The sequence below is a fragment of the Ranitomeya variabilis genome, chromosome 3 (assembly GCF_051348905.1).
Source record: "Ranitomeya variabilis isolate aRanVar5 chromosome 3, aRanVar5.hap1, whole genome shotgun sequence".
Lineage (NCBI taxonomy): Eukaryota > Metazoa > Chordata > Amphibia > Anura > Dendrobatidae > Ranitomeya > Ranitomeya variabilis.
In genome coordinates this window covers 77,024,195-77,037,568 of record NC_135234.1, presented here as the reverse complement: position 1 = coordinate 77,037,568, position 13,374 = coordinate 77,024,195, and the positions used below count along the sequence as shown (strand labels likewise).

The following is a 13,374-nucleotide window of genomic DNA, read 5'->3' as shown; positions in this document are numbered from 1 at the left end:
CCTGTGACATGAAAACAAGTATTTTTTATTACAGACTTCAGTGATTATCTTCAGATGAAAATATTATACAAAGTTTGCAACTAATTCTTTATTAATTCATTCATTTTCAGCCCCCCCCCCCCCCCCCCCCCGTTACGCAGTTTGAACCATGTTTCCATGTTTCAAGCTTCAGATTTGTGTTTAGTGGGATTTTCTCTCCCAGTAATATAGGCTAGATGTGAGATCTGTATGTATCCATGATGATGCTGACTTCATTAGATTCTATCCTGCATTTATTTCCTCTTCAAGTGTTTTCCTCCTATTTTCTCTGCCCTCCCTAAGACTGCAAATACATTCTGTCCAATGGAGGTCTGTGTACAACCTCCTTCCCCTCCCTGCTGTCTTAAATATTGAAAGAATCGAGGGAGGAGGTGAGCAGACAGACTAATGTTGAGCGAATGTGCTCAGATATCGAACAGCCGCAAGACATGCAGCCGGAACGACTCGAACATAGCATTCAAACACACTGAAGACACTCTGTTAGCACCCGAACATGCTGGGAAAACACCTTATCAGAGCACGTTCGCTCAACACTAAAGGTACCTTCACACTGAACAACTTAACAACGATATCGCTAGCGATCCGTGACGTTGCAGCATCCTGGATAGCGATATCGTTGTGTTTGACACGCAGCAGCGATCAGGATCCTGCTGTGCCATCGTTGGTTGGAGCTAGAAGGCCAGCACCTTATTTCGTCGCTGGATCTCCCGCAGACATCGCTTCATCGGCGTGTGTGACGCCGATTCAGCGATGTCTTCACTGGTAACCAGGGTAAACATCGGGTTACTAAGCGCAGGGCCGCACTTAGTAACCCGATATTTACCCTGGTTACCAGTGTAAATGTAAAAAACCCCAAACACTACATACTTACATTCCGATGTCTGTCGCGTCCCCCGGCGTTCTGCTTGCCGGCACTGTGTCAGCGCCGGCCAGCCGTAAAGCAGAGCACAGCGGTGACGTCACCGCTCTGCTTTAGGGCCGGCGCTTACAGTGCAGGGAAGCAGAACGCCGGGGGACGCGACAGACACCGGAATGTAAGTATGTAGTGTTTGTTTTTTTTTACATTTACACTGGTAACAAGGGTAAACATCGGGTTACTAAGAGCGGCCCTGCACTTAGTAACCCGATGTTTACCCTGGTTACCCGGGGACTTCGGCATCGTTGGTCGCTGGAGAGCTGTCTGTGTGACAGCTCTCCAGTGACCTCACAGCGACGCTGCAGCGATCGGCATCGTTGTCTAGATCGCTGCAGCGTCGCTAAATGTGACGGTACCTTAAGAAAGACATCAGAACCTCAAGCAGGAGCGTTGATGGATTTGTATCTTCTTGCATAACACTCAGCTCAATAAAGGACTTGCAGACACTCTACAGCAGCAAAATGGTAGAAAATATTGTTTATCTTTGATTATATTAACCAATTAAAAAAAAAAGAAAAATCTTTGTGTACATAACCTTTAAGTTAGATTAGCAAATAATCTTGCCACATTAAGGCCCAAAAAGTTGAGGGGGCACAAGATAGACTTATTTCTATCAGTTTGCGATGGGTGGTATACATAGCACATTGCTCCATTCAATTTTGATATTGACTAAAGGTTTACAAATGTATTTACGAAAGTTAAAGGGGTTGACCAGAAATATTTAATTTTTTTTTACTAAGGGCCCAAGAACTAAAAGGCAGGTAGTTGGTAACTGCCTCTCTGTTGTGCTCCTCGCCGATCTCACACGACTCCTGTCGATGATTAAGTGGCTTCTCTTCCGCTCTGCCCTGTCGACAACACAGGACTGCTGATGTAATTCTGATTGACAGCTTCCTATCTAATGCCTAATTGCGTGAAGCCGGCTGTCAATCAGCATGACGTCAGCAGTCAAGCTGACTGGACCAGAAAAAGAAGAAGAGCTGCTCTGTTGACATTCAGCAGCTGAATCGCCAGCGGAAGTGATTGGTTACTGCTCTGAACCGGCACTGGGTAGACCAGGCAGGGAGATGACTCTGTTATCAACTACTTGTGTGTTAGTTTTTAGGCCCATAGTAAAAAAAAAAAGTTCTGGATAACTCCTTTAACTCAGAGGCTTAGCAATGAGTTCTCATCACCTTTTTTCCCCAAACAGCATGCTGTTTATTACCCAGCTTTATAATGTAGTCCAGTGGGATCGCCTGGTGCATCAGTTATACTGAATCTGCGGAGGAATCTGAAAATAATCAGGAGTCAGACACATTGTTAGAGGCAATTTTCCTGTCAAGGTGTGTCAGGAAACACCACCACATGAGCCATAGAACAGGTTAGATCAGTCAGAGGCTGATCCTTCCCCCGTCACTCCACTTGTGTGTACGCTTACCAGGTTTATCACATACTAGAGAGCGCTTCCAAGATACAGTGCTGGCAATGGATTGCTCAGTACGATAAGCTGGATGCTTCGTCACCGATATATTAAGTGCACGCTCCTTATTATTACAAGCTGACAAAATGACTTCTGAGATCTCTGCTCCCTCTGAGTCCGCAGAAGATGTAACTTCTCCTATTGCCAATTTTTCTCTTGTGCTTTCCAAACCTATGGACTCCAACATTACAGTATGGTAGGTATCCATATTCAACTTCTATAAACCTTCTGAACTCGTGATTTTAGGATTATGGTTAGGGTTACAGGGACAGTTTTGTTTTGATACCTGATACTGCAGCATTTTAGTAATTGGTACTGAGCTGAATTACCTGGTACAGCCGCCTCTACATAGAAAAGATGCCTGGTATGCAATAAAACCGGCAACACCTTACCAGGAACCCAACAGCCCCTAAATTGTGCTGCTCTCTGGGGCTCCCAGACCTTAGCTGATTGAACATGCTGAGAATAGACCTTCAAAGTGCATATTTCAGGGAACCCTTTACTACTTTATACTATTTCAATGGAGACGTAGTGAGACTACTGGGGTCCATCACAGATTGCAGACCTGACAATGTCTACTAATATGGCCAATAATGGGACTTACTTGTGTCTATTGCTAAAACAAAAGGATAAAATGAAATTGTTTCTCTTGAATGACTAGAATAAAGTATTTTGTATCTATATTAGGCTGAGTTTATTCTGGTTGTATTTTCTTTTGATTTTTTGTGTGTTTTGCTGGGTTAAACAGGTTGTCCAAGCTTGGGGTTCATGGCTGTAGACATTCAATGTGACTGCAGACTTGTGCCTCCTCACAGTGCGCACAATCTGTGCTGCCAGGATTCTCCGATGCCAGCGTCGGGAGAGGGCAATTTGTAGACTTCTGGCCACATTTCAACTAGACGTGTCTGGCATCGCTCAATTTACTTGTATTGATCAAAACCGCGCACTACTAATCGACATGTGTCCACATATATGCAAATCACATACTTGCAGTCATGCAAGTGTGCGCGCTGTGAGGATTCACAAGTCTGCAGTAACCTAGAACCCCACGTCTGGACAACCCTTTTAATAATTACAAATATTGGAGGAGTTCTATCAATACTTTCATAGGACAAATTAATTTAAGAATGAGCTAAAAAGACAAAAATTGTACCAGATTGTTCTTGGTATGATGACTTTGTGGCACATTTCTCTTTTCTGCCTCAGAGAAGATATACAGTAATTGCATGTTTGTAATCTCTTCCCAACATTACATGTACTGGTACACTCTACTTTCTAAGGTGGTGTTGCCGTTAAAGAGCGCACCAGTACATCCAGGTGGTTGCGCAGGTACAGAACCGGTGCCCGGCGCGAACACCATGGAAGCTGGACTTCACTGACAGCCAGTTCTGTCCCTGGCTGATTAACCCTCTAGATGCTACGGTCAATATTGTGGCCCAACTAAGTCATTTCAAAAGTGAAGTGGTCACACAAAAAAACAGATTTTGTACATTTCATTAAAAAAAAGAGAATTCTAAACTTCTAAGCTTTTTAACATCCTAACAAAAAAAGATTAAAAAAATGATGCTGACATAACATAGACATACGGTAAATGTTATCTACTATTTTATGTGCTATCTGGTTAAAGGGTATCTGACTATCTGGTTTAAGGGCATACAAATGCAGAGTTAGAAAATTGCTAATTTTTTTACATTTCCATCAAACTTTAGATACTTTCATGAGTAAATGCAAATTATATTGATTTAAGTTAACCACTTACATGAAATACAATGTGTCATGAAAAAAACAGCCTCAGAATCACTGACCGTTGTCCAGCGGAGAAACTGTTTGTCCCTGATAGATGGACTAGTAGGGTTATCTCTGAGGTTCATTGTTCGGTGTTGGCTGGTCATCCTGGGATTTTTGGTACCAGAGATTTGGTGGCTAGGTCCTTTTGGTGGCCTTCCTTGTCACGGGATGTGCGTTCTTTTGTGCAGTCCTGTGGGACTTGTGCTCGGGCGAAGCCCTGCTGTTCTTGTGCCAGTGGGTTGCTTTTGCCCTTGCCGGTCCCGAAAAGGCCTTGGACGCATGTTTCCATGGATTTTATTTCAGATCTCCCTGTCTCTCAAAGGATGTCGGTCATCTGGGTGGTTTGTGATCGCTTCTCTAAAATGGTCCATTTGGTACCCTTGCCTAAATTACCTTCCTCCTCTGATTTGGTTCCATTATTTTTCCAGCATGTGGTTCGTTTGCAAGGCATTCCGGAGAACATTGTGTCGGACAGAGGTTCCCAGTTTGTTTCAAGGTTTTGGCGGTCCTTTTGTGCTAAGATGGGCATTGATTTGTCTTTTTCTTTGGCTTTCCATCCTCAGACAAATGGCCAAACCGAACGAACCAATCAGACTTTGGAAACCTATCTGAGATGCTTTGTTTCTGCTGATCAGGATGATTGGGTGACCTTCTTGCCATTGGCTGAGTTTGCCCTTAATAATCGGGCCAGTTCGGCTACTTTGGTTTCGCCTTTTTTTTGTAATTCTGGTTTCCATCCTCGTTTTTCTTCGGGGCAGGTTGAGCCTTCGGACTGCCCTGGTGTGGATTCTGTGGTGGACAGGTTGCAGCAAATTTGGACTCACGTAGTGGACAATTTGACATTGTCCCAGGAGAAGGCTCAACGTTTCGCTAACCGCCGTCGCTGTGTTGGTCCCCGACTTCGTGTTGGGGATTTGGTTTGGTTGTCGTCTCGTTATGTTCCTATGAAGGTTTCTTCTCCTAAGTTTAAGCCTTGGTTCATTGGTCCTTATAAGATTTCTGAAATCCTTAATCCTGTGTCATTTCGTTTGGCCCTTCCAGCTTCTTTTGCCATCCATAATGTGTTCCATAGGTCGTTGTTGCGGAGATATGTGGCGCCTATGGTTCCCTCCGTTGACCCTCCTGCTCTGGTGTTGGTCGAGGGGGAATTGGAGTATGTGGTGGAGAAGATTTTAGATTCTCGTATTTCGAGACGGAAACTTCAGTATCTGGTCAAATGGAAGGGCTATGGTCAGGAGGATAATTCCTGGGTTGTTGCCTCCGATGTCCATGTTGCCGATCTAGTTCGTGCCTTTCATTTGGCTCGTCCTGATCGGCCTGGGGGCTCTGATGAGGGTTCGGTGACCCCTCCTCAAGGGGGGGTACTGTTGTGAATTCCGTTCTCGAACTCCCTCCTGGGGTCATGAATGGTACTTCTGTGAGTTCTGTCTGTGGACTCCCTCTGGTGGCTGTAAGTGGAGCTGCTGGTCTTGAAGTTGCTTCTTCAGCTGCCCTCGTTTATGACTAGGCTGGCTTCTCTATTTAACTCCACTCAGATCGTTACTTGATGCCAGCTGTCAATGTATCAGTACTGGTTCAGATCTCTCTTGGATCTTTCTGATGACCTGTCTACACCAGCAGAAGCTAAGTCCCTGCTAGTTTATTTGTTGTTCATTTGTGTACTGAATATGTTTCTTAGTACTTGCTAAGTTCTAGTCCAGCTTGCTATCATGATATTGTCTTGCTAGCTGGAAGCTCTGGGTTGCAGAGTGGCACCTCCGCACCGTGAGTCGGTGCGGGGGTCTTTTTGCACACTCTGCGTGGTTTTTTGTAGTTTTTTGTGCTGACCGCAAAAATCCCTTTTCTATCCTCGGTCTGTTTAGTAAGACTGGCCTCCTTTGCTGAAACCTGTTTCATTCCTGTGTTTGTGACCTTCCTCTTAACTCACAGTCAATATTTGTGGGGGGCTGCCTTTTCCTTTGGGGAATTTCTCTGAGGCAAGGTAAGGCTTTATTTCCTATCTTTAGGGGTAGTTAGCTCTTAGGCTGTGAAGAGGCGTCTAGGCAGAGTTAGGCACGCTCCACGGCTAATTCTAGTGTGTGTGATAGGATTAGGGTTTGCGGTCAGCAGAGCTCCCACTTCCCAGAGCTTGTCCTGTTTTTCAGTTTAACCATCAGGTCATTCCGGGCGCTCCTAACCACCAGGTCCATAACACAGATGTGTCCTTCCTTCGCTTGTTTCTAAACCCAACATATCCAAAGAAATGTTACAACATGTTAAAAAATACATAATGTGCATATAAAAATACATTTAACAAAATGCATATGTCCAACAGATGCCTTGCCAGATGTCAGTTATCAGTCATCCACCACCCACGGACACCCAGGTTACAAGCATATTTATTAACGTGCATGTTTTCTACTGGATTGCGTGTAGTCATATTAAATTGGTATCACAACAAATTATATATGTTAACACAGTTCAAGAAAAAGCATGGACACATCTGTACATGTAAGTAGATTCAAGAATAAATCAGGGTTAAATATATATCAGTTCACTTTAGGTAACCTACTGGATTTTCCTGTTTCATGAGTTTCTCTTATTTCTTTCATGAGTTTCTATTATTTCCTTGTCTTTTGGTCTTAAAGGGAACCTGTCCTGTCAGCATGATTGTGTGTGGCACCCCAGGAGTCCGGTTGCCACAGTGGCATTTCCTCCCTCACAGGGGGCAATGTCATGCCTGGAAGCATTGAGAGGTCCCCTTACCAGGTAATACCAGCATCCAACACCTTCCTGACTCCAGACCAGAAGGGGGAGCTCTAACACCCGGTTTCAGGGGAGCTTCCCTATAAGTTCTGGCCAGGAGGCAGAGTTAGTCAGTCTAGTGTGGAGTCTGAGAATGAGAGGAGAGGAGGCAAGTCGGCGAGAACCTAGGGAGTGTAGCTGTAGCCACTATCATCCCAGAACATAGCGCTGACAAAATAGGACACCAGAGTCCTTGGCTGTGTGGGTGCTGTACGACCCGACAGCCGAATCTGGAGGGCAGGGGACTGTATGCTCACTGGCCACACTGAACGCCTGGAGGCACTTCAGCTGTCTGCCATACAGGTTAGAAGCAACACGCAGGAGAGGAACTTGAGCAGAGCTTAAAGCAGCAAAGATTTAAGAAAATAGCGCAGAAGGTAGGCCTCCAAATCCACCTGTCTAGATGGATTCCAAGTTGCTTCCAGGTTGCCCGGACCCCATCATCACCTTTTACCCATGCCCTAGACTGCACCTGCAACTAACAAGTAAAAGTAAAGGAAACTGCAGTCCTTGTGTCCTCCAGTCGTTTCCCACACCCTCAATCCTACACCCCATCGTCTACGATCCCTAACCAACTATACCGATCACCCTGAGGCCCCACTCCACCTGTGGGGAGCAGAACCATCCCAGCTACATCACTAATGGCCTCAGCGGTCCCCTTAAGCAGTGTCGGCAATCCATTGCCCAACACCACAGGTGTTGTCATGAACTAACTCACTGTAGACTTTATTTCCCCTTCATTTCATTAATTTTTATTGGACATCCAGGGCCACGGACCAGGTCACTGCTGCCGTGACAACCCCCTTAAGAACCGTCGGACCCAGCCCCAGTACCCCATGGTCCTACCGGTCCATTTGCACAGTAAACTACAGACACTGTCAGGTCGGCGCCGTTGTACTGGTTAAAATGATACCTTGGTTGATGAAATCCATCTTGTGCTTGTTGTTTAATCTTTATTTGCAGTTTTCAGTTAATGAGATTCTCGTGCTTTGGAGCGGCCTCTGGCTGGGGCTGTGGGCGGGCCTGTGGGTGGGGCTTTATGTGATGCTCCAAAGTGTTTTGTTATCCGGTGTCTACTGGTTCACCCTATGTTGTGCAGGTCTGCCTTAAAAGGTTAATCTGATCTTCATTGCTGGTAATTGCTTTTTATTGTTCGTCCAAGGGACCGGCTATTATCGGGGTACAACAGCGGCAGCTAAATATGTGCGGTGCCTATAAGCTCTCCCCAATAGAGGTTGTAAGCTGTGCACAAAAGCTGGCTGGGATTGTTGGAGTGAACTATTAACTTCTGGTCCCAACTGGCTTTAGATCCATTATACTTCCAATGTCACATATGAAAAGTTTCTTCGTATAGCAGCATCAGAGAGTGCACTGTTTAAATTAGGGGTGCAACTATGCTGCTGGTCAAAACTGTCGATCAAGAAGGAACATCCACTGCTCATTAATCAGGAAGTTAGCTGGGTGGGGAGCTGTGTACTCCTGATCTTTCAACGCAGCCTGACACACACAACATCTCGCCAGTCTGGCTAATCAAAAGGAGAGCTGGGAATGCAGGGCGGTAAGGTAATTAGCAGACCTCTCATCCAGCAGTCACAGAATACAGATCTGGCCAGTAGACCAGAGTCCTTCAAATTGATCCTCCCATCTCTGGTGTCAACAAATTGTACTGACCAGCAGAATAATGTTACCAGGTCATTTTTACCACCTAGGGTACGCCATAAAAACACGATGACTCAAGGAAGACAGCAAAGCAAATAAATGGCCGCAATAGAAAAGAGTTAAAGGAGTACTCTTGGAGGGTTAATAAAGCTCATTCCAGATGTGTCTATGAAGCTCCCCTAGATGTGATGTAAAAAAAAAATCCCAACTCTTCTCCATGTAAAGCTGCAACCTCACTCTGTCCTTGAATCATGATATAAGGCGAGGCCTGAGATCAGGATTCAAGGACAAAGTTCAACGGAAATGTTATTAGAGCTTTTCTAGAACAGTATTATCCTTGGTATATTTATGTTCTTATGGAGAACCCCTCTAATAACATCTTATGCCCCGAGGTCACCAAGTTCAGTGCATTTGGTTCACAAACAAGAGAATGTATAATTTTGTTTTAATTCTACAATGCAAAAAAGTCTCAACTTCATTCCTGCTAAACTGTCATGATTCTCAATGGCGAGAGAACATAGCCCAGCATATATGAGAACTAGCTCTTGGAAGATGGAAACTATGCTGACCATGAACTAAACCTGCCGCACAACTAGAAGTGGCCGGGTAGCATGCCTACGTTTTTTAACCCTAGATGCCCAGCGCCAGCCGGAGAACTACCTAATCCTAGCAGAGGAAAAGACAGTCCTGGCTCACCTCTAGAGAAATTTTCCCAAAAAGCAGACAGAGGCCCCCACATATATTGGCGGTGATTATAGATGAAATGACAAACGTAGTATGAAAATAGGTTTAGCAAAATCGAGGTCCGCTTTCTAGATAGCAGGAAGACAGAAAGGACACTTTCATGGTCAGCAGAAAACCCTATCAAAACACCATCCAGAAATTCCTTTAAGACTCTAGCATTAACTCATAACACCAGAGTGGCAATTTCCGATCACAAGAGCTTTCCAGACACAGTAACGAAACAGCAGCTGTGAACAGGAACAAAATGCAAAAACACACAAGGACAAAAGTCCAACTTAGCTGGGAGTTGTCTAGAAGCAGGAACAAGCACAGAAGGCTTCTGATTACATTGTTGACCGGCAAGAAACTGACAGAGGAGCAAGGTTATATAGCGACTCCCACATCCTGATAGGAGCAGGTGAACAGAGGGGATGATGCACACAAGTTCAATTCCACAAGTGGCCACCGGGGGAGCCCAGAATCCAATTTCACAACAGTACCCCCCCCTCAAGGAGGGGGCACCGAACCCTCACCAGAACCACCAGGGCGATCAGGATGAGCCCTATGAAAGGCACGGACAAGATCGGAGGCATGAACATCAGAGGCAGTGACCCAAGAATTATCCTCCTGACCGTATCCCTTCCATTTGACCAGATACTGGAGTCTCCGTCTGGAAACACGAGAGTCTAAGATCTTTTCCACAACGTACTCCAACTCACCCTCAACCAACACCGGAGCAGGAGGCTCAATGGAAGGCACAACCGGTACCTCATACCTGCGCAACAATGACCGATGAAAAACATTATGAATCGAAAAGGATGCAGGGAGGTCCAAACGGAAGGACACAGGGTTAAGAATCTCCAATATCTTGTACGGGCCGATGAACCGAGGCTTAAACTTAGGAGAAGAAACCCTCATAGGGACAAAACGAGAAGACAACCACACCAAGTCCCCAACACAAAGCCGAGGACCAACACGACGACGGCGGTTGGCAAAAAGCTGAGTCTTCTCCTGGGACAACTTCAAATTGTCCACCACCTGCCCCCAAATCTGATGCAACCTCTCCACCACAGCATCCACTCCAGGACAATCCGAAGATTCCACTTGACCGGAGGAAAATCGAGGATGAAACCCCAAATTACAGAAAAACGGGGACACCAAGGTGGCAGAGCTGGCCCGATTATTGAGGGCGAACTCCGCCAAAGGCAAAAAAGCAACCCAATCATCCTGATCCGCAGACACAAAACACCTCAAATATGTCTCCAAGGTCTGATTAGTCCGCTCGGTCTGGCCATTAGTCTGAGGATGGAAAGCAGACGAAAAAGACAAATCTATGCCCATCCTAGCACAGAATGCCCGCCAAAATCTAGACACGAATTGGGTCCCTCTGTCAGAAACGATATTCTCAGGAATACCATGCAAACGAACAACATTTTGAAAAAACAGAGGAATCAACTCGGAAGAAGAAGGCAACTTAGGCAAGGGAACCAGATGGACCATCTTAGAGAAACGGTCACACACCACCCAGATGACAGACATCTTCCGAGAAACAGGCAGATCCGAAATAAAATCCATCGAGATGTGCGTCCAAGGCCTCTTCGGGATAGGCAAGGGCAACAACAATCCACTAGCCCGAGAACAACAAGGCTTGGCCCGAGCACAAACGTCACAAGACTGCACAAAGCCTCGCACATCTCGTGACAGGGAAGGCCACCAGAAGGACCTTGCCACCAAATCCCTGGTACCAAAGATTCCAGGATGACCTGCCAACGCAGAAGAATGAACCTCAGAGATGACTCTACTGGTCCAATCATCAGGAACAAACAGTCTACCAGGTGGGCAACGATCAGGTCTATCCGCCTGAAACTCCTGCAAGGCCCGCCGCAGGTCTGGAGAAACGGCAGACAATATCACTCCATCTTTAAGGATACCTGTGGGCTCAGAATTACCAGGGGAGTCAGGCTCAAAACTCCTAGAAAGGGCATCCGCCTTAACATTCTTAGAACCCGGTAGGTACGACACCACAAAATTAAACCGAGAGAAAAACAACGACCAGCGCGCCTGTCTAGGATTCAGGCGCCTGGCAGACTCAAGGTAAATTAAATTTTTGTGGTCAGTCAATACCACCACCTGATGTCTGGCCCCCTCAAGCCAGTGACGCCACTCCTCAAAAGCCCACTTCATGGCCAAAAGCTCCCGATTCCCAATATCATAATTCCGCTCGGCGGGCGAAAATTTACGGGTAAAAAAAGCACAAGGTCTCATCACGGAGCAGTCGGAACTTCTCTGCGACAACACCGCCCCAGCTCCGATTTCAGAAGCGTCGACCTCAACCTGAAAAGGAAGAGCAACATCAGGCTGACGCAACACTGGGGCGGAAGAAAAGCGGCGCTTGAGCTCCCGAAAGGCCTCCACAGCATCAGGGGACCAATCAGCAACATCAGCACCCTTCTTGGTCAAATCAGTCAATGGTTTTACAACATCAGAAAAACCAGCAATAAATCGACGATAAAAGTTAGCAAAGCCCAAAAATTTCTGAAGACTCTTAAGAGAGGAGGGTTGCGTCCAATCACCAATAGCCTGAACCTTGACAGGATCCATCTCGATGGAAGAGGGGGAAAAAATGTATCCCAAGAAAGAAATCTTTTGAACCCCAAAAACACACTTAGAACCCTTCACACACAAGGAATTAGACCGCAAAACCTGAAAAACCCTCCTGACCTGCTGGACATGAGAGTCCCAGTCATCCGAAAAAATCAGAATATCATCCAGATAAACAATCATAAATTTATCCAAATAATCGCGGAAAATGTCATGCATAAAGGACTGGAAGACTGAAGGGGCATTTGAAAGACCAAAAGGCATCACCAAATACTCAAAATGGCCCTCGGGCGTATTAAATGCGGTTTTCCACTCATCCCCCTGCTTGATTCGCACCAAATTATATGCCCCACGGAGATCAATCTTAGAGAACCACTTGGCCCCCTTTATACGAGCAAACAAATCAGTAAGCAGTGGTAACGGATATTGATATTTAACCGTGATTTTATTCAAAAGTCGATAATCAATACACGGCCTCAAAGAGCCGTCTTTCTTAGACACAAAGAAAAAACCGGCTCCTAAGGGAGATGACGAAGGACGAATATGTCCCTTTTCCAAGGACTCCTTTATATATTCTCGCATAGCAGCGTGTTCAGGCACAGACAGATTAAATAAACGACCCTTAGGGTATTTACTACCCGGAATCAAGTCTATGGCACAATCGCACTCCCGGTGCGGAGGTAGTGAACCAACCTTGGGTTCTTCAAAAACGTCACGAAAGTCAGACAAGAATTCAGGAATCTCAGAGGGAATAGATGATGAAATGGAAACCAAAGGTACGTCCCCATGAGTTCCTTTACATCCCCAGCTTAACACAGACATAGCTCTCCAGTCGAGGACTGGGTTATGAGATTGCAGCCATGGCAATCCCAGCACCAAAACATCATGTAGATTATACAGCACCAGAAAGCGAATAACCTCCTGGTGATCCGGATTAACACGCATAGTCACTTGTGTCCAGTATTGTGGTTTATTACTAGCCAATGGGGTGGAGTCAATCCCTTTCAGAGGTATCGGAGCCTCCAGTGGCTCCAAATCATACCCACAGCGTTTGGCAAAGGACCAATCCATAAGACTCAAAGCAGCGCCAGAGTCGACATAGGCGTCCGCGGTAATAGATGACAAAGAACAAATCAAGGTCACAGATAGAATAAACTTAGACTGTAAAGTGCTAATTGAAACAGACTTGTCAGGCTTCTTAGTACGCTTAAAGCATGCTGATATAACATGAGTTGAATCACCACAATAGAAGCACAACCCATTTTTTCGTCTAAAATTCTGCCGCTCGCTTCTGGACAGAATTCTATCACATTGCATATTTTCTGGCGTTTTCTCAGTAGACACCGCCAAATGGTGCACAGGTTTGCGCTCCCGCAGACGCCTATCGATCTGAATAGCCATC

The 13,374-nt window shown here is 45.7% G+C and overlaps 1 protein-coding gene across 4 annotated transcripts in view; it reads left to right on the top strand.

Moving 5' to 3' along the window:
- Window positions 1-2,335: 2,335 nt before the first annotated feature.
- LOC143815207 (transient receptor potential cation channel subfamily V member 3-like) overlaps window positions 2,336-13,374 on the top strand; it is a 106,582-nt gene continuing 95,543 nt past the window's right edge. For 2 of the 4 annotated variants that reach the window (XM_077294212.1, XM_077294211.1), the window contains exon 1: window positions 2,336-2,613. In XM_077294212.1, coding sequence (XP_077150327.1) covers window positions 2,504-2,613 — 110 coding nt within the window. In that variant the 5' untranslated portion in view covers window positions 2,336-2,503. The remainder of the gene's footprint in view (window positions 2,614-13,374) is intronic. The other 2 variants (XM_077294217.1, XM_077294213.1) reach the window with 2 other exon arrangements.